General features: G+C 46.4%; 1 protein-coding gene across 1 annotated transcript; it reads left to right on the plus strand.

Moving 5' to 3' along the window:
* The first annotated feature begins 1,143 nt into the window (after positions 1-1,143).
* LOC119393914 (cytochrome P450 3A19-like) lies at positions 1,144-20,667 on the plus strand. The gene is made up of 5 exons (XM_037661107.2): positions 1,144-1,272; positions 1,489-1,580; positions 2,049-2,192; positions 19,784-19,946; positions 20,318-20,667. The coding sequence occupies exons 1-5, from the start codon at positions 1,144-1,146 to the stop codon at positions 20,417-20,419; spliced, it is 630 nt and encodes a 209-aa protein (XP_037517035.1). The 3' UTR covers positions 20,420-20,667.
* Positions 20,668-21,764: the final 1,097 nt, after the last annotated feature.

A 21,764-nucleotide genomic window follows, 5' to 3' on the forward strand; every position in this document is an offset into this window, starting at 1 on the left:
CGCGGGCACTCAGGCGTACGCACGAGGGGGGGGGGGTGCCCCCCCCCTAGTCAATTCAGACAGAAAGGGGGGGGGCGCAAAGTCTGCCCCCATACTTTGACTTTTCAGTAAGGCAGGGGGAGGGGGGCAGCGATTAACCTTCCTACTCCCCTTCCCCCTGATGGGGAACCCTGCACACGTCTAAGTGCACACTGATGCTCGAACTAGCGCTTGCACAGTTCAGGTAGGTAAGGTGATTCGGCCACCCATAGACATGAAAAATTCATTCGAACACAAGTCAAGTTTAACGAACGGCTCCCCATGCACGGGTGCCGGCATTATCAGGCAACCTATGTTACGGATGAATTAAAACATCGGTAAGAATTTAACGAAACGGAATGTATTAGCACTTAGGCGAGCTTCGCGAGGCGTACCTAAAACGAAGCAACATGCTGCGTTAAAATGACCCACACGCATCAACCCGAGCATCACGGTAGTTTTAGCGCACAAAACGAACATGGACGGAAAAGAACGACGCGGATACCACGTCGTTGTTTTCTGTCCTGTTTTATTTTTGTTTTTGTTTTTGTGCGAAAAAGAAATGCACTTGGATTACCAACAGGCCGAAGCATACGCGCCTTAGACACGCTTGACGCTTAGAGGTAACAGGCGCCGTCACAACCCAACTATTCTTAAATCAAAATAGTGGTTCGTCGAGTGCGGGGCCCCCTTACAACACCACCGCCGACAGGAGGGCACCGCCACAACTGCGTTTAAATCCCTCTCCGAATCACAGCCGCGCATGCGTACACTGCTTTCAACACCAAACAAAGTAAAGCTTGCCCGCGCCTAATGTCACACAACTTTGCCTTCATCCCGATGAAACAATACAATCACATATGCTCGCTACGTTAACAAATGCTCACCGATCGTCAACCAGTTAAGAAAAGCTTAGTTAACGGCATTAGATCGCGCTCTCGGAGTTAACAAAGCACTGGCCGTAGCAACGTGATAGTGGTACGTACCTTCAAAATTGGCTAGCGCGAAAATCGACAAGGACTAAGAAGGAACACTGATGTACAGGACAGGCGCTACTCGCAACTAAGCTTTATTCAGACAAGTGTTCCTACATATATACACAGCCGAGTGGCGCGCGCAGGCGCAATGCACATGACAATCGCGGGACAACGAACCACGTTGTCCTTAATCGCATTCACGCTGTACCTCTTAGCCCTGAATCCTGAAGTTCAGGAAAGACTTAGAGAAGAGGTCGACCTCTGCGTCAAAACCCACGTAAGTGTATTAACGTACACCTTAGAAAACACTCTTTCTTCACGCAGATAATACATTGGTAGAGGCCTGATTGGGAGAAAGTGAAAATTTACTCTTACGTTTCTGAATTTTTTTTGTTAAATATTAGATTGTGTACTTGTTCTTAAAGGACCACTCTAAATTATCCAGAAATGTTTTCAAAGGCACAACCCGTGTGTTCTCCTTTACATCTCCCAGGGTGAAAGTCCTGTATTGGGAGTTGTTGTGAAGTTGGAGTATCTGCACGGAGTAATATCGGAGTCGTTGAGGATGTTCCCGCCAGCTTCAAGGTAAGTCTCACGTTATCGCATGCACTACCTCTTGACTAAAAACGTCGTGCTGTTCATGCTGCTGTTCCACTCTAACTGCCCAGAGTTCTACATCAAGAACAATAAAGATATTTTTTTTTTATTTCTGGGTACGAAAGGTATATTTGCGTATGAAACAAGACAATGTTTAATGAGCTGTAACTAAAATAATACAATAACTAATTAATTAGTAATTGCCTCGCTGAACAATCTACTAGTCAAATATCCCCCCCCTCCCCTAACCCCCAGATCGTTAAAAGTGCTACATTACAGGCTTTTTCTATGTTTGCGATGTAAAAATTCGAATTTAAAATTTGGAGGCCTTAGAATATATAAACGATACCTTGGGCCTACGAAGATCGTTGCTGTGAAATTTGAAGATGTGAGCCTTAATGAAGCAGCGCAGTTTGTCCGAGGAAGTAATCGTGCGTCGTCTTTACGTATCTGCAGACTCGAGCGGCAAACGGTCCAGGACTATGTGCTCGGAGACACCGGTATCCAAGTTCCAAAGGGCTGCGTCGTCGCAGTGCCTTTGTACGCCATGCATCACGACCCTGAATACTTCCCTGAACCGTACACGTTTCGCCCAGAAAGGTGAATATCAAATTTCATCACGTGCACACACATTCCTAGTAGACTACGCAGTTCGAAGTGTATATCGGTGAAATAGGTTTCACTTCTTCTGCTCGACGTGTCGAACGTGTAGCTTGTTGAGATGGATTATGGGATGCATCGATTACCGCGAGATTATTCTTCCAACCTTCACTTCGCTTTGTCTTTTTATGCAGGCGTCCGTTAAACGTCGGCAAAGATACGTTCACACCTGCGTCGCTATTTTGAACGTGAACTAGCTTCGAAAAGGAGTTCGCCATTTCTGTAGTCAACCTACATACTTATTGCCACCCCTGTCACGTTTTCTGCATACATCGTGTGGTTTTCTTCCCATGAAACTGATCCTATAAAGTTTATGGATGCCTGAGTGTAGAGACATTGTGCTCGCTTTTTGTGCAGAATAGAACACAGAATTCCTTTGTCAGGTTGTAGACGGAAATTCCGGACGCTGTCTTAGCGAGAAGATGCTAATTTTGAAACATTATGCACCTGCTCGTTTTATTTGGCACGCCAAATTTACAGCTGCATGTTGATTTTCCTATTACGTTGATTTCAGTGTCAGACTTTGTCGGCAGAAATATGCGAGTTATATATGTTTTCAAAGAGTGGAGCTGGTTAGTGGGCCGTTTTGAGGCACACACAGTGGTGGCTGTTCATGCGGATTGCGGTACTACGTTTGCAGCGACTCTCGTGTATGCACGGGGATTGCTTTTCAAAATGCTGGTGTTGGACTAATTTTCTAAACTCTTCATTTGTCGTTTCTCAAGTGTTCACGAAGCGTGTTCATCATTTACCAAGTGCGTGCACTTGCCTTCTTTTTATCACCCGCAGTGATGGTCTGGTGGTTATGGTGCTCGACTGCTGACCCTCCAGGTCGCGGGATCGAACCCCGGCCGCGGCGGCCGCATTTTCGATGGAGGCGAAAATGCTGGAGGCACGTGTACTTAGATTTAAGTGCATGTTAAATAACCCCAGGTGGTCAAATTTTCCGGAGCCCTACACTACAGCGTCCCTCATAATCATATCGTGGTTTTGGGAGGTTGAACTTCAACAATTATTATTATTATTATTATTATTATTATTTTTATTATTATTATTATTATTATTAATATTATTATTATTATTATTATTATTATTATTATTATTATTATTATTATTATGTACTTTTTATTATCAAGTTCTGTCTCTCTGACGACGTTTCGAAATTTACCAATGGCTGTGTAGTCCTGCTCATAGTTATTTACTTCCGTGAGACCTAACGTAAAATCCCAGGCAGCATCAATGGAGTACAAACAGATTACTCTGCTTGTGGTATTTTGATCTGATTAGATTAAACGTACTGCAGAATGTAATGTAGAAGCAAACATCTTAATTGGTAGCATGGAGGCGACTGGGACTGGCAGAAATTGTGCAAACTGTGTACGTATTATCTGCTGACAAGGTGATTCATTATCTGTAGAATTTCTATAGATACGCCGCAATTAGTTTTTTAAGGGTTTGTGGCGAGTCCTCACAATACTCTGAATGTATTTGAAAGGGATAGAAAGATAAAAGAAATAATTAGGTTATTCTAGCAGAAGTTAATAATCAGATTTTTTAAAGAACTATTTTCGTTCAACTTCCGTTCTTATTTTCGCGCGAGAAGCACTGGATCGGACTTCAACTTTGTCAGCGTAGCTTTTGCATAGTATCAGGGGTCTTTCTAGCTTAAATACTATTGACAACACAAGTGTTCTCTTTTTATTACATTTCAAACGCTGTTCATTCAGTATTTTGGCGCGAAAAAGTTGCTATCATTGGTCTCAGTCTTAACAAAATGTGTGACATCATTGCCGTTTACTGCCAGAATTTTAAAACACGTTTACTTGAATGTTTTCATTTACCCGGCTTTGAGTATGACTAGACGTAAGTTACCTTTTACTTTTAGGGTGTAACTTACCAACATACTTCGTCAAAAAAATTGGCCGCCATCCCGCCCTGCGAACGTCAATGTCCAGCGAAGCTGTGTCAAACACCACACATGCTGATTGGGGGCAGGGGAGGGGCTATGTTTTATTGCGATAGCAATTATATGGACAGTCTCGGCTGAATTTTGCCGTCGCCGTCACCGTCGCCGCCGTCATGCACCGTATCCGCGATGCGCAGCGCCTATAGGGGCGCCACTGAAAGCCGCGTAGCGGCGGCCGTTGGAACCGCTCGCGGGTCGCGTAGCAGACGCCTCATTTGCGCGCGTGCGATTCGCCGGTTGTGCGCGTCCCAGATAATTACTTTTGCGGCAACAGTGTGCGCAAAGGAGCCGCACTTTATAATAGTGGACATGTGTTCGATGTCACAGCTGTGTGGGACGACAATGTCCTCATACGCGACAAGTGTTTGTCACAGACAATCGACAACAAGCTTCTCCTACGAAGTGGAGCTCATCGTAAGTACACCGCTTTCTTTATAACGTCCCGATCACTAACGCCTGCATGCGTTGACGCGTGAACCAATGTTTTTTCTCGACACAGTAGCTTCGTTTACGTGCCATGTGCTGATATAGTAGAATTTGAGGGAGCGCTGTCGCACCGGCGTATAGATTTCACGGGGTCGGCCACGTGAAGGGTCAGCGTTGGTAAAACTTTGAAACCAGCACGATAAACTTGTGAAAAAATAAACGATAAGCTTGTCATCATCGGTGCAGAAGCGCACAGCGAACATTCTGCACCGATGATCGCATTCCAGTGCCATCAATAGGTAGAATGCAGCCGATTTCGTACAGCACACGTGTGATTCCACGGCGCTTTTTTAAAGGAGCCGTCACCTGCCCTACATTCTCTCGCATTGCGCTTCGCGCCATTCGTTTTTCAAGTGAGCCAAGGTATCGCGTCTTATCAGTAATAACAACCTCATGTGAATTGCAGTGTCTACAATGCAGGCGAGGCGACCAAGCGTAAACGTAGTAGCTTTCGCTGAAAACGTTGCGACAAAAAAGAAGAAATAAAAACACGGTAATCGTTCTAACACTGTCGTAAACAAAGCGCGATTGCTTAGCTTCTACGTCGTACAGCCGCAATCCACCGCCGCCGTCGCTTTCGCTCATGAAATAGCACCGGAAACCTGTAGATGTGCGTTCCTGGCGATTTTTCGTGTGTGTTTGAGCAGCCGACAACAACTTAGCAGGTATTTTTAGACATCGCTGAGGCCCGCCAGAATCGTTAAATCACGATGCAAAACACATCCATCCGTGCACTCGCGTATAGACGCTCGCGGGAACACTGCTCGCCGGGCCCCGCGAGCGCTTCCGAGCCATGGCGGAAGATGGCGTCGTCGGCGCTTTGCGCATCGCCTATACACCAGAGCACGCCTGTCTCGCACCCAGGCTGCTGGCGAGCCGAGCGGATACTCTCGCATCCAGACGCCGGGCTGACCGGGGCTGCCAAGGCGCGCGCGGGCTGCACCAAGTAAACAGGGCAAGCTGCAGTTCTGAGGCCCTAAAGTGCGAAAAAGTACCCGTTCACGACGCTTCAGCGTATAAGAGCTGATCTGGGCACTATTGCGTCGTCTTTGGATGTCAAAACAAGCAGCGCAACAAGAGGATATTAGCGTTGTCTGCGACGATTACGAGGCGCCACGGAAATAGTGCCGGTGCGGTGTTTTCAGCTTCGCCGCGAGTGGATAACTGTGGTTCAAGCAGAAAAACTAGGAGCCGAGTGAAAATGCGCGAGTAAGTACACTAACTGCGCGTATTCTGCAGTGTGATGCCCACCTATTTCATTTTGCGAACGTAATTTGCGTGACACGCAGCTGGGTTGAAGGCAGACGCGGGCTTTGTGTGGGGGTGCACTTCATACCTTTGAGCGTTTCCTTTGACGAAAATCTAGTGCAAGGTAGTGCTTTCAAGCACAAGCAATCAGCATGCTTTGCCACTTTCGACGTAGTATTAAGCTTTAGTGCTTTTGGTGGCATCTACGCCTTCGAGATTTCGTCTTCAAAAGGTAATAAATGGCACGGTGCTCCTCAACAGCTGGCCAGAATTTCGTGTTTTCATTTCAGTGTTTGATGTCCCCAAATTTATTTGGACACAAGGCACCCAGCTGCACATAATACATATATTGGCACGTAAGTAAACAGTACTCGCGCCAGTGTCCTTCACGTCGCAGGCGTAGCTAACCGGCTTAACTATATGAGTAGCACAGTTTCGCTTGTAACGCACCATCGTTAGAAGAATAAAATCGCGCAGGTAGCTTCCAATAGGGATCGCTGAACGATACTTCAGGTTATACTCTCTGATAGCACGCTTTTGTGAGCAAGACGCATTATTGTAAGAGCGCTCGTGAAACAAAAATTACGTTCCGCGAAACTACTCGTAAAGCGTACTCTAATTATTACGCGATGCATGCTGAAATGATGAGCTTTCACAAAACTTTGTGCACAACTTGTAATATGGGGCCACAAAACATCGTTTCACTCTTTCGCGAGCTGCACTGCAATTACGATTCACGCGTACTAGTGCGAGAACGTCTTTTTTTACCAATGTAACAGCGCACGTATCTGACGAGGTTGCTTCCGCAGCCCACTCAGCACGTACTGTATACATTGTGGACTTGCATGAGCAAGATGTTCGTGATGTTCCAATAAAATCAGCGAAAATTTTCAGGCTAAAAAAGACGCGAAACACGCTCTCCGACGGGCTGAGTTTCACGTTTGCGCTGTGTAGCGTCTGCTGGCGTGGCAGCCCGCGCATGTTGTTTCGTCGCGTGTGCGATAGATGGCGCGACGCGCGATGCAAATATGGCGATGCGCATGGAATTCGCTGTGTTCTGGTCTATATGTATAAGTATGTATATATATATATATATATATATATATATATATATATATATATATATATATATATATATAAAAGCCCCAAAGAAAAATAACTCAGAAAAATGCTTCTGAAGCGCGGAATTGAACCAGGGAGCTCTTGCTCCGCAGCGAGTGGCGCTAGCCACTACGCCACGAAACGCAGATCCTCTACGTAGCTAACGGCGAGCGTTATATAGAGGTGTGCGCCGTGGCGGTTTCGATCGGCGGCGGCGTGGTGGTCGTTCCGAGTCGGCGGCGGCGGCGTCGTCGGCGGCGGCGCACGGCCACTTTTCGTCGGCGGCGGCGGCGCCGGCGGCGTGGAAACCGAAACCACAAGTCCTAAAACCTATATTTCACTGCATCATCTTTGCCAAACTGACTGAAATTCTGGACTTTTAACACTAAGGGCTGAGAAAACCGCACAGAGAGATGTATTGAAAGTCAGAGAACTGGAAAACGTTTCGTAAATGTTTTGTTTTTCAGCCTAGATATTGAAAATAAAAAAAAGAAGGGGACTTATCTCAGCAAAAGGGAGAGTTGGGCTAGTTGGTTGGGGTTCATATTGAACAGCGCAAAAAACGAGACACAATGAACAGACTGCACAACACGAGAGCTGACTGCAACTAAATGCTTTATTCAAGCACAAAGAAAAGAAAAAGAAAAGAAGGAAACAGAAATGCGCGCGCACCCTAAACACATGACAAGAGATTGCAAGCATACAGCAAATTTAAGTATTGTCCAAGTAAGCCATCTCACAATGGAGCAACGCAATCGATGGATAGATAGATAGATAGATAGATAGATAAACCTTTTAATGAAGCTGGAGATGTTTGCCTGGCTGTTCGCCTGACATGCTACTCCAGGTGCTGGGTGACGATTATGATATATACAGTGATAACCACATAACACATACAGTCACACAAGTTTACAAAGTTTGGTTCAGGCTCGTGGCCCGCAAGAAATTCAACAGCGCTTTCGTGGCACGTAGCGCACAGGTGCTGCTTTGCCATGGGCCCAGAACATGTCGCAACTCTAAGCACGATCCCCGTTGAAGATGCAAGGCTGCCTTCAGAGACTGTCTCTCTGATGCGTATCGCTTGCATTCACAAAGAACATGATGTAAATCTTCTTGGACGTTGCATTGGACGCACATTGGTGAGTCCGACAGCTTAATCTTGCTCCTGAAGTAGTTGGTGTATGCGACGTTCAGTCTGATGCGGTGCAAGCATGTTTCATCTTGCCTGTTTAGGTCTCGCGGCATATCAAAGTTACACGATGGGTCAATCTTGTAAAGTGGTCCATACTGGTGATTAGCATCTGTCCAGAGGGATCGCTGGAGCCGCCAAGCGTGTGCCGATACGATTGTCGCGGCATCTTTTCTCGAGAAAGGTATCTTGATGATTTCTCTCGAGGCGTCATGTCCAGCTTTGGCAGCGTCATCAGCATGGACGTTGCCTTGTATTCCACAGTGGGCAGGTATCCACTGCAGAGCAATGCGGTGATGGAGGTCACAGGCTTTGTTGCATAGATATTTGATGTCCATGACGAGTTGGTCTTGCGTGCTTGGGGACTTCAGAGACTGCAGCGCCGCTCTTGAGTCGGTGAAGATGACCCAAGACTCAGCTGTCTGATCTACAATGTAATTAAATGCAGCCCGTAGTGCAGCCAGTTCAGTCGCTGTAGATGAAGTGCGGTGACTAAGAGTGGCAGAGATGGTGACATTGGCAGATGGAATCCAGACACCAATTGCAGACGATGTAGGTGTAACAGAGCCATCAGTGTAAATATGACGGTGAGCCCTGTAATTATTTTCCACGTGCTGTAGGGTGAAATATGTTAGTGCTGGTCCGGGTGTACGTCTCTTGTTCTTGAACCCAGGCACAAAAGTGATTATTGACCACGAAGGAACTTTCCACGATGGCTCTGTAGGCATTGATGCGCTTTCATAATGCAGCGGAAGCAAGCTCCGCACCACAAGACTGCTGTCTGAAGCAAGCGGATGACCCGGCATTCTGGTGGCATAACGCAAGTGAACTCGAAGAAACTCCTGCTGCAGAAGCACTGCAGCTGATAGGCGTCTGCTTTCGGCAAGGGTTCCAATACTTGATGTGTTTTTTGGTAGGCCAAGGCACACTCTCAGGGCTTTCGCTTGAGCTCCAGTCAGCGCTTGTATGTTGGTTTGTGAAATGCCATGTAATGCAGGAAGGCTGTATCTTAGAAGACCTTCACAGAGAGCCGTATACATTCGCAGCAGGGCACTTACGGAGCAGCCCCCGGCGTTGCTTGATAACATGCGGAAGATGCTCGCATATGATACAACTTTTTCCTTTAGTATTCGAACTTGGGGCGTCCATGTCATTAGCCTGTCGATTGTCACTCCCAGAAACTTGTGACTTTGCACATACCGAATGGGAGAATTCGCTACCTTTAACGTATAGCGCGAAACATCACGCCTCGTAAAAGCAACGGCGGCGCATTTTTCTGGTGACATCATTAGACCTCGCCCGAGTAAGAATTTTTCGATTGAATTGAGAGCTTTTTGTAGTCTTGCTCGTAGGACACGTCTGTTGCGACCACTGCTCCATATACAAATGTCATCTGCATAGAGAGAGATTTCGACCGATGCAGGGATACACTTCTCCAGTCCAATGAGAGAGATGTTGAATAAGGTTGGACTTAGAACACCGCCCTGGGGAACTCCTCGATGCACTGTGTGCGGGGCTGTGTCACCTTCTCTTGTGGACATGTAGACTGACCGATCAGTGAGGTAGGCCAAGATCCAGCGGTACATACGACCGCCAACTCCGACAGACTTAAGGGCGTATAGGATGGACTCGTGAGTCACGTTATCGAACGCTCCCTTGATGTCGAGGAATACGCCGATAGTGATGTTGCCCGTAGCTTTGTTGAGTTTTACGCAGTTAATGAGACGAATCACATTGTCGATGCTACTGCGGCCCTTTCGAAACCCTGACATTTGTGGAGGGTATGCATTCTTGTTCATCAGCAACCAGTCCAGGCGCATCAATACCATCTTCTCCATAAGCTTTCCTACGCAACTGAGAAGAGCAATGGGACGATAGGAGTTAAGGTCCGTTGGAGACTTGCCAGGCTTGAGAATAGGAATGACACGAGCTCGTTTCCAGCAAGGTTCAAGACGCCCACTCTCCCAGCTGGCATTGAATATGGCAAGAAGGTGCATCTTCGCCTTGTCGCCTAAATGCGTTAACTCAGCGTAGCTAACGCAGTCAGGTCCGGGAGATGACGCCTTGTTCACCAGTGCCAATGCTCCAAGCAGTTCCATGATCGAAAAAGGTTCATCCGCCTCCGTGGTGCTCGTCATCGCTAAAACCTCTTGTGCTACACGAGGCAAGGTTGCTTGCGCCACTACTGCAGTTATCTTAGAGCAGAAAGCCTCCGCCACGTCCAACTCGCTGCTGTTACGAGATAAAGCAACTGAACTGAAGGGATGTAGTTGAGTCGGTGTGGTTTTTAGGCTGCGGACGATACCCCATATTCTTGACAGCGGCTTTCTTGGGTCCAGTTTAGAACAGAAGGCCCGCCATTGCCTCCTATCTAGCTTATCCAGGTGACGTTGGATTTGTTTTTGCATTCGCCTGGCATCGCGAATATCATCTGCAGACAATGTCCTACGAGCACGTCTTTCAGATCGGCGGCGAATGGCCCGGAGCCTCTCATACTCAACGTCAACCGTTGAATGAGTTCGAGGTGGTTCTAGGCGTTTGGTGCTACTTTGTTTTGCTTGATTGAGCACAGCCACAAACTCCTCATACGTCATTCCAGATGGGTCTGAATCTTCGATTGTAGCGTTGTATAACTCCCAGTTAGTGCAACGAACCACCCTCCGTTGCGTGTACTGCTTAGGACAGCCCAAGGAGATGTAGGTTGGCACGTGGTCACTACCATGACTTTCGATGTCAGCAAACCAGGTTGCCGTGGACATGAGGTGCGCGGAGATCATGGTGACATCTAGGGCGCTGCACCGGTCATTCTTGAAGAAGGTTGGCTGTCCATCGTTAAGAATCGCCAGGTTGTTTCGATGTGCGATATGAAAAAGGCGTCTACCGCGGACTGAAGTCTTTCGACCGCCCCAGGCAGGGTGATGCGCGTTGAAGTCCCCGGTTAGTATGTGAGGTCCAGGTGTGCCATCTATTATGTCCTGCAGCCTGTCCACATCGAATGTAGCACGAGGTGGTATGTATGCCGCAATCACCGTAAAGGCCAAAGTGTCCCACTTCACTGTCACTGCAGCGTATTCATTGGATGCATCGGCTGATATGTGGTGAACATTGAAAGTTAAATCATTACGAACAGCCAAGAGAACTCTGCTGGTATCCATTCCCGTCGAAGAAACTGTGATGGTGTATCCTGAAAGACGAATGCCGGTGCGCACTCGGGACTCTGAGATGGCGATCACCGGAAAGCGGTGCTTATATACAAACTGTCTGAAGTCGGAGAGACGACAGCGGAGGCTGCAGGCATTCCATTGAAATACTGTTGCCTGTTTCCTAATGTTCTTGAAACTGGTCGGCTGAGCTGTTAACGCCATTGTGCCAGAACAGGAGAGAGAAAATCAAGCAGCGTCAGTATAGACTTAGCCACCGGGGAGGACATTGGAGTGAGGAAGCTGCGTCTTGCGTTGTCATGTGATAGTGCTGACACACGTGTCACCATTTTTGCTGATAGCAAAAGCTTCAGCTATCTCTCTGATTCGCGCCTCATTGTGTCCAAAAACAGTGGTCGTGCGGCAGAACTCCGGTGAGCAGCCACAAGCGGCACAGTGGGCGGCCAAATGCGAATACGGCGCACACTTGAGAGAGCTATGATCATAGGCGTGCGCACAGGGGGGGGGGGGGGCCCCCCTTGTCACCTAAGATGGGGGGGGCGCAAAATCTGCCCGGTACATTGACCCTTCTAGTCACCCAAGAGGGGGGGGGGGCGCAAAATCTGCCCCATACATTGACTTAGTAGAGTGGGGGGGGGGGCGCTGCGACGAACCTTTGCCCTCCCTAATGGGGAGATGCTCGCGCAGGCGAATGTTGAGGCAGCGCCCCGTTTGCCCCACGTACACTTTACCGCACGACATCGGAATTGAGTACACTACAACTGCAACTGCCTTTCACTGGGCTGTGGGGTCCTACCTGTATAATAATAACCAGTCATTATATGTATGTTACACAATAAAACTGACTGATTTATTTATTTATTTATTGATTGATTGATTGATTGATTGATTGATTGATTGATTGATTGATTGATTGATTGATTGATTGATTGATTGATTGATCAATCAATCAATCGCTAGCTTGATGTACACCAAAATTGGTATTGCGCGCAGCGACTGTATGACGAACGTAAATGAGACGTGGTAACATGAAAATCATGACATGCATGACATGTACGACATGATTTACATGCCACGCTCATGGCGCACTCGTGGCCGTTTCGCTTGCTTGATATTCACCAAAATTGGTATTGCGCGACGCGACTGCATGACGAACGTAGATGAGAGGTGGTAACATGGAAATCATGACATGCAGGTCATGTACGACATGATTTGCAAGCCACACTCTTGATACATTCGTGGCCGTTTTCCTAGCTTGATATATACCAAAATTGGTATTGCGCGACGCGACTGTATGACGAACATGAATAATAGGTGGTTACATGAAAACCGTGACATGATGTCATGTATGTCATGCTTTACATGCCGCGCTCATGGTGCATTCGCGACCGTTTCGCTAGCTTGATATACACCAAAATTGGTATTGCGCGAAGCGACTGTATGACGAACGTAAATGAAAGGTGTTAACATGAAAATCATGACATGCATGACATGCATGACATGTACGACATGATTTACATGCCATGCTCATGGCGCACTCGTGGCCGTTTCGCTAAATTGATATGCGCCAAAATTGGTACCGCACGATGTGACTGTATGAAGAGCATGAATAACAGGTGGTAACATGAAAACCATGACATCCATGTCATGTATGTCATGATTTACATGCCACGCTGATGGTGCATTCGCGGCCGTTTCGCTAGCTTGATATACACCAAAACTGGTATTGCGCGATGTGACTGTATGATGAACATGACAGGTGGTAACATGAAAAACCATGATATGCATGTCAAGTATGGCATGATTCACATGCTATCCTTATGGTGCACTCGCAGCCATTTCGCTCGTTTGATATACACCAAAATTGGTATGGCGCGATGTGACTGTATGACGAACATAAATGAGAGGTCTTAACATGCGAATCATGTTATGCATGTCATGTACGGTATGATTTACATGCCACTCTCCTGGTGCGCTTCCGGCCGTTTTGTTAACTGGATATATTTTTGAAACAATTGTGCGGAAAAAATGTTTCGATATAAATCTGCTTACAGCAAGCACGTTTTAAATGTACGTATCATGATCCGACGTCATTTTTAGTATACTTACCTTTCCGTTTGTGTATGCACGTGTATACAGTGTATATATGTATGTCTTACGTTTACCAGTATTCTATGTCCTTAGTTGTTTTTTTACTACTTTAAATATCCTTTCTTCATTAAGTACCCTATGTTGCCTAGAAATGTATGTGTACGCTGCCTTGTGTATGGGCCCCCAGGCACCTTCAAGCTGCATTTCGCCGCTTTTCGCCTGGGGTGACCCCCAACTTTATGTCGGAAATAAATTTTCTTGATTCTTGATACTGTGCCCACTCGCAGCTGAGGACAATTTATCAATTCTGGCACACAGGGTATTCAGCTTATTCTTAGCGGAAAAGTGGACGTCAATATTAAACTTGTGTGCAATCTTTTTAATACGGTGAGAAAGGCCATGAATATACGGGATCGCCGCCAGTTCGTTACCCTTTCCCCGTTTGTCATCTAGCGGTTTTGCTGGACCCTTTCTATTTCTAACTTTGTTCATAATTTTTAATGACACAGAAACAATGGCGTCAAGAGGGAAGGCCGCGTGTTTCAGACGCTGAACTTGAGATAAGAGGCTAGAGGACATTTTGTGGACACAAGATTTGGTTAGGGCAGAAAAGTTTTTGGACACAATGAGGCGCGAATCAGAGAGATAGCTGAAGCTTTTGCTATCAGCAAAAATGGTGACACGTGTGTCAGCACTCCATCGATTGCGTTGCTCGATTGTGAGATGGCTTACTTGGACAATACTTAAATTTGCTGTATGCTTGCAATCTCTTGTCATGTGCTTAGGGTGCGCGCGCATTTCTGTTTCCTTCTTTTCTTTTTCTTTTCTTTGTGCTTGAATAAAGCATTTAGTTGCAGTCAGCGCTCGTGTTGTGCAGTCTCTTCTTTGTGTCTCGTTTTTTGCGCCGTTCAATATGGATTTATCTCAAGTCACGTACAGTGTGTAGCAGTAGTTTCTGGCGTTTTACGTACCGAGACCACGATATGTACATGATCGAGGCAAGCCACAGTGCTCCTGAAGTTTCGACCACCTGGGGTTCTTTGACGTGCACTGTTGGCATCGCATGCATACACGGGCCTCTTGCATTTAGCGTCCGTCAAAGTGCGAGCACCGCGGGTAGGATCGAACACGCGTCTGTTGGGTCAGCATCAGAGCAGGGTACGTGCCGCGATGGCTACACGTAGTTAAGTGTGGCTCTTAACCTATTCGAAATTATCTACCTGAAATCTGAATTCTACGGGGTGAAAGAAGGCTCTGTCTGTAGAATTTGTGGGCGCGAAAGGTGTAACACTTCTTTCGTTCAGTTCGCGCGATGGTGAAGACCTTCCGCACGTGCCTGTGCATGATGGCAAAATAGCGGGAGAGGAGGGGGGGCGGGGGTTGTAATGCGGCCGATTGACGATAATCTTGATGATATTTAGTGATGTCCTTAAGAGGGAACCAGCACAAGACAACAAAAGGATAACAACCAGACAGGACAATAAGTGCATGGACTTACAACTAAATGTTTATATTTGGCTTCACAAATTTCACGTTCAATCTTATTTCTTCCTTTGCCAATGACAATCACTGATTTGAAATCAGGGGCGCAGCCACAGCCTTTGCAGTGCAGACTGCAGAGGTTAAATTTCAGTGGAGTACCGAATTCCCTTGTCATGCGGCCGCGTCTACATCGGTCTAGAGTTACTGTATATGCTACCTTTAGGTAGCAGAGTTGCGCATAGGTCTGGCTGGCAACCAGAGCTATGCGGTGAAGTCGCACTCCGTTTCTGCAGGCGACATCCCTACCGTGTCGCTGATTAACACGACTGGCGTGTCGAAAAACGGCGATAAACATTGACTATCGATGGCAAGTGTTAGTTCAGTTCGCTACAGCGGCGGCGTCGAGAAATACAAAAATTGGCCTGAGCATCAGCTTCTCCGCAATGCATGGTTGCTAGCGGCGTTTGGAAGACAGATGCGCAACTCTGCTACCTAAAGGTAGCATATACAGTAACTCTACATCGGTCAGACGGGCCGAAGGAGATGCCTGAATGACAGATCGCGTGGACGCCGAAATCTACTCCCCACATGCACTGGTGGAAACTAATTACCTCTACACTGCAAAGGCTGTGGCTGCGCCCCTGATTTCAAATCAGAGTGTCATTGGAAAAGGAATAATGAGATTGAACGTGACATTTGTGAAGCCTTCGAAATAAAAAAAAAAACATGGCAACGTGTTTTGTGATCGAGTGATCGCTCAGTTTTCCTTGCAGATAAACAATTCGCATTTCTAGATAGCGGGTGCACGGGACGTTGATATTTTGGTATTTCGTGGAAATGGGCTGTTTGTACCACTTTGACACGTTTCTTGGCTTTGTAATTAGTTGTGAAACTGTGACACGTCTCAGGTAGCCTACAAGATGTATGAAGTTGGACATGTTGGTATTGAATAACTGATCACGTAGCGCAGAATTTGACACGTACATGACAAGAGAAGGGACGAAGACGTACGAGCGCTCGTGTTCGTCCCTTCTCAACTGCCTTAGCTGTGTAAAATTTTGCGCAACGTGATCAGTCAGATAGCCTATTTACGCATGCGCTGCTGGTTCATGTGTGTGAGGACTTTCTTCAATAAACATTCAGTTGTAAGTCCAGCGCGCGCTTGTGTTGCTCTCCTTCGCTGTCTTCGTGCTTTTTTTTTTGTTGTTGTTGTTGTTTCCTCTTAAGAATATTATGAACCAACTCGCCCAGCAAGCTACGTTAGTGATGTCCTGTTTCAAACACAGTTGTGACAAAACGGCACCTAGATCTAGATAGTTGAATTTAGTCCGAGATAGGAAACGGACGAAGGAAAGGCAGAAGATAACTCAGTTTGATATCCTGGCGTGGAGCATCGCCCGGAATGCAGGGCAAATCGGAGGAAACACAAGACATTATACACCCGCACCCACACTTTAGTGTTTTGTCCGCATTGTCCTGTTCTGTGCGTTACTTCACACGAACTATATGGTGATCACCATATCGTCCAACTGTCGACCTTGCTGAACCTGCCACCCTTGGGGATCCTTTCTGTTCTGTTACAATATGTTGTGCATTTAGTCTATTGTCCTTTTCTCTTTCTTTCTTCATTAAAGGCTTATCCTCCATATATTCCAGTTTCTTAACTGATCTTTTTCTAAATATATACCGTAAACAGCTATGGCTTATTTAGACTGCTGAGCAATATAAGCGATTAATTCCTTCCATCCGCATCGAATCAAAGTCAAGCTTCTACAATAGGTTAACCCCGCCCGCCTCCATTCCTACACCCCGCCCTTCCCCCTTGAACTGCCGCTGTTCCTCGACTCGCTTTCACATATTTATTTTTACTCTCCGCCGCCTTATATTACCCTTCAAATCCCGCCTCATGTAACACATTTTGTTTGTGGGAGCAGATCGTCAGCCAGAATATGTCGACAGTCCTCGCCAAAAACCACCGTTGGCGCTGTCACTAAATTTACTTGACATTCCCGTTGATCTTGAATGCAACACTACCTTTCCGCATTATTGGGAATACTTAACAACTTTTTGTGGTCCAGTGATTTAACTTGAAGCGGCAGGCGAATCATTTGAGGTGTGTTTCGTACACCTAGTGGGCAGAATTAAAGAACCGAGCCTTTATTGGTGGCAGAAGGCGCCAAACAAAGTTAGACTTGCTGAAAAAAATTTAATCGTACTTAAATGGCGCGCCGATCGCGCCGAGAGGATACGTCGGCAGCGGCGGCGCAGCGATAAGTGTCGGCGCACACCTCTAGCGTTATATACACACCCTTTAGCCCTGGACGGACTCAGAGACGGCAGGCGCTTATAAGCGTTTCTTCATTACCAGCGAGATGGCGCGAGGAGCGCGTCGGCGAGCTCGCTCGCTTCTTCTTATGTTTGCGCAGGGAGAGCCTTGCCCTTCCGCTGTCTGCTCGCGCGGTTTTCTCGTGCTGAGGGGAAGAGGGATTTTTCACGCTTTCACCGTGATGTCCGCACTCATGTTACGGAGCGTACGAAAGTCACTCGAGCTCAAGGGACGCCGCTAAACGAACAAACAGAAGATGATCGCGAACTATCAAGTGTCACAGCTCGACACTTGAAGCACACTAGTTTCCTTCGCTGCTTCGGCCGCCTTTGCAACAGGAGCGCTGTTCAAACTGAGAGTATCCATTGGCGAGCCTCACTTCGTATAGCATTAGTTTCTTGCTATCGCATTCATTGCTTCGCCCTTTGCGGCGAAACTGACTTTTTTATGATTACATTACAGTAATGGTAGTGAGAATCACTTTGTGTTCGGAGTGGTAGACCGTGATTGGTTCCGCGACCATTTTCAGCAAGACGAATTTGTTCCTTTCGTGGAGCATTGTATTCACCTTGTTCTGGTGTCCTTAATTTCCGTGATCTATCTATGGCAGTCTTAGAATCAGGGGCGTAGCCAAGGGGGGGGTTGGGGGGGTTCAAACCCCCCCGAAATTTCTCAGTTTTGCTTGCGTATATAGGCACGCACACATACAAACGCACGCACGAACATACATAACGTATGGTTGAACCCCCCCCCCGAAAAAAATTTCTGGCTACGCCCCTGCTTAGAATCAACTGAATGAGTTGCTAGGTCGGTCTTCCTTTTATATTACAGCGAAAGCTGTTATGAGATCATTTCACCGGCCGTTTTTGGCGCCGTAGTTGTCCGCCGCCGCCGCCGCCGCCGGTGTCCGTAACCAGTATCGCTCGAAATAAGAAAAAAAACTAAAAAAAATTCCAGGATGGAACGGGGTTCGAACCCGGGCCCTCAGCGTGGGAGCCCGGTATTCAACCTCTGAGCCATGCCGGTGCTTGAAACTGCTTTGCAAACAGGTCCTATACAGGCTTCATGTCGGGAAGGAACCACATTAGCATATGTAATATAGCGTGGTAGAAGAGTAAAATAAGCACCAAGCGTAGCACAACGCGAATTCTGTAACCAGGCGTCACACAATGCGAATTGCGCAACGAGTAGGTTGTGAAATGCTTCCAACCCATTACAAAGAGCTCTGCCATAATTCTTCGTCGTCATCAGGCACAGCATCAACAAAGTGCGCATAATGCCTTACATGCGTTTAGCAGGTACCACGGCTCTCCGTAAAATGACGAAAAATGGCACCGTGCCTGCTGCCCTACTTCTCAAAAATTATAATTATTCAGAGCGTAGTGGGTTCCTCGCAAGTGCACTTGTATTGGTTGCCAAGGAAGCCCATAAGCGCATGATCCATTTCCTCGGTGTCTCAGTAAAATTACAATGATTTATAGCGTAGTGGGTTCCTCGCAAGTGCACTTGTATTGGTTGCCAAGGAAGCCCATAAGCGCATGATCCATTTCCTCGGGGTCTCAGTAAAGTTCTTCGCCCCCCCCTCCCGTCTCTCTCCCACGTCAACGTATGTTGTACAGCATGATGGGAGAGAGAAATAGCGAGCGGGCGTCACCCAGTGCAAATTACATAACTGGGGGCCGTTTAAAGCTTCCAACCCATTACAAAGGGTTGAGCCATAATTCTTCATCGTCATCAGTCGTCGCGTCAACAAAGTGCACATAATGCCTTACAGACGTGTAGCTGGTGCTTCGCTTCTCCGCAGAATGACGAATAATGGCTTAGTAGGTGCTTCCTAACTTCACAAAAATTGTGATTTATGGCGTAGTGGGTACCTTTCTAGTGTACTTGTATTGTAGCCCCAAGAGAGCTTACAACGCCGCTCTTTCAGCTTTCGCTGTGACTGTGCTGCGGTTTCAGCGCAGGCCTGGCGTTTTTATGAAAGCCGGAAACACACTCGGGGAAAAGGCAGGGCCGTCTGACGTCATTGGAAGCCCTCGTGTGAAGTGCAAAGCAGCTGGAACCAAATCTATACCGGGAACGCGTGGGAAGGTGTTCCCATTGTTCACAGGTGCCTTATCATTAAGCATGTGGTTTTGATGCTTATTTTGTGGTATTCTTTATTGAAACGAATACTAAACGATGTCCTTTTAAGAGGATCGCTATCATTTGGAGATGCTAAAGAGGCCGAATTGACTCTCAGCAATTCAGACTTGATCTGCCATTTTTCTCAGTCCTCCAAAAATTCACTACAATAACGTTTGCCTCTATTAACATATCGAAAAAAAGTTTTCAATGAAAAGTAAAGTTGTTTTTAAGATCATTGATTTGACACGACGTGCACTAGGGCACGGGTTAATTTGGATTTTTGAATCGAATACGTAGAATATCCCGGGAAAAATGTATTACCAAATAAACATTTTTTTTTACTCTCATACTCAGGTTCATTGGAGAAAATGCCAGCCAGATACATCGTTATGCGTACCTGCCGTTTGGAGCCGGTCCCCGAAATTGTTCGGGCATGAGGCTTCCTCTCCACGCAGCCAAGATGGCGGTCATGCATTCTGTCCGTACCGCACAGTTTGTGCGCACAGATAACACAAAGGTGCGATTCCTGCAATGCCACTCTCTCTTGAAGCGTTCTTATTACACAGCAAGCGATACACGACTCTGCGAGAAATATAGCGTCTACGGAGCTGAGATGTCCTACAGTTAGAATGTTTTCTAAGCAATTTTCGTGAATGTTTTCTTTCTCTAAAAGAAAGCTCGCGATGGGCCTAAAACAACATGTTAATGTGTTTTGCCGCCGTAGTTGTCAGCAATGTTATCGGCATCGCTTATCCTTGCTTGTACGAACATCAGGATACCATGTAGCTGAGACGTATTAAGGTTTCTCCTAGGCTGTGATCGTAAGTTCTTGTATAATTGCATTCGTGATTTTTGTAGTAAATTGACGTTGTGTTGCTTTTCTTTCAGATGCCTTTGCAGTTCTTCAAAGGATTCGGTGTCGTGTCCTGCGCTGACATAACCGTTGGTGTTAGAAAACGTTCCCCTACAAAGATAGCATCTGCATATTGACGGCTTTATTTAGACGCGAATGCCGCCACCTCTTTAATTGATAATTTGCCTAGGTCAATAATCTAGAACAAATACATTCAATCTTCCTAGCCAAGACAGCGTGAACAATATAAAGAAAAGCTGCTTGTATACCGTCACTGCTGTGTTTCTTTGTGTGTGTGCATGCGGCTTCCAACAACGCCACCGAGGCATGTGTGTTGTTAGCTAGAGATATTTATTAGACATATTGTGGGGAGAAAAAAAATGAAATATGCACCACCTTTTTTTTAATGCGGACTCTTTATATATAGGCTACTTAATGAAAAAAATTGGCAGATCCCACGCAATGTGGGAATCGATATAATGCGAAGCAGCCAGCAAAGAGCTGCATACATCGTCTTGTTTGTAGTGATGCAGAACTATCGATGGTACTATCGATACTATCGATAGCTGAGTCACTATCGAACTATCGATGGTGAAAAATACTATCGATAGCGCTATCGATAGTAAAAAATCCGATGGTACTATCGATAATATAAATTCAACAGCGCCGACTCACTGCAGAATAAACGTGGTTCCCCGCGCGCGTGGTACATAGTGGAGCCGGAGGAGCAGGTTGAAGGGCAAGGAAGCTGACATGATTGTGTTCTTCACCAGAGTGCTTTGCTGACACATGATCATAAAGTCAAACTGTTCAGCTGTAGCGGAAAGGAAGCCTTTACATGTGATGGGACTGCGCGGCTTCAAATTCATATTGCATTTTATGACTTCAAAATAAAATAAAAAAATATCAAGAAGGTAATTATAAGGTGTAACTGGTTGTTTTGGATGCATATTTATTGATGGATATATTCCACCATTTTCACTGCGGAAATAATTAATTTCTCTGCCAAAAATTGCTCATAAATTAAGCGAAGCTGGTAGTAGGCTATCGCAAATATTTCGGCAATATGGCCGGCCAGCAATAGCGTCATTATTCACACCACTATCGATATCATTGTGACGTGGTTGTGACGTTGAAGAGTGCTGCGGCAAGACTGGGAAATACGGAGCTCTTTATTTAGGCGTACTTGCGCCCAGAAAATCAAAACTCAAAATACAAGCGATACATGCTGCGCACTGATAGCGGCTGGAGCAGTCGTCAGCCGTTGAGCAATCTGATAATTGGTGGAACGCGTCGTCCTTTATACATCAGTCATCAAACCTTCCAGCGTTATCGCTGCTGCTCGCGTAAGCTCTCGAATAAACTTGACTATTTGCGTCCAGCGCTTAATGTTAACAAAATGATCTCAAACAATTGTGAAGCTTCTCAAACATTACGGCGCGTTCTGCGTCAAATGTTGCTAACAGTCTTTGTGGGTGAAAC

The sequence above is a fragment of the Rhipicephalus sanguineus genome, chromosome 5 (assembly GCF_013339695.2).
Source record: "Rhipicephalus sanguineus isolate Rsan-2018 chromosome 5, BIME_Rsan_1.4, whole genome shotgun sequence".
NCBI classification, from domain to species: Eukaryota; Metazoa; Arthropoda; class Arachnida; order Ixodida; family Ixodidae; genus Rhipicephalus; species Rhipicephalus sanguineus.

Bases quoted from the DNA above. Each gene is read 5' to 3' on its own strand.
- LOC119393914 (XM_037661107.2), top strand. From the start codon at position 1,144: ATGCACATGACAATCGCGGGACAACGAACCACGTTGTCCTTAATCGCA. The intron at 1,273-1,488 runs GTAAGTGTATTA...TACATCTCCCAG, and splicing joins ACCTCTGCGTCAAAACCCAC to GGTGAAAGTCCTGTATTGGG. The intron at 2,193-19,783 runs GTGAATATCAAA...TCTCATACTCAG, and splicing joins TACACGTTTCGCCCAGAAAG to GTTCATTGGAGAAAATGCCA.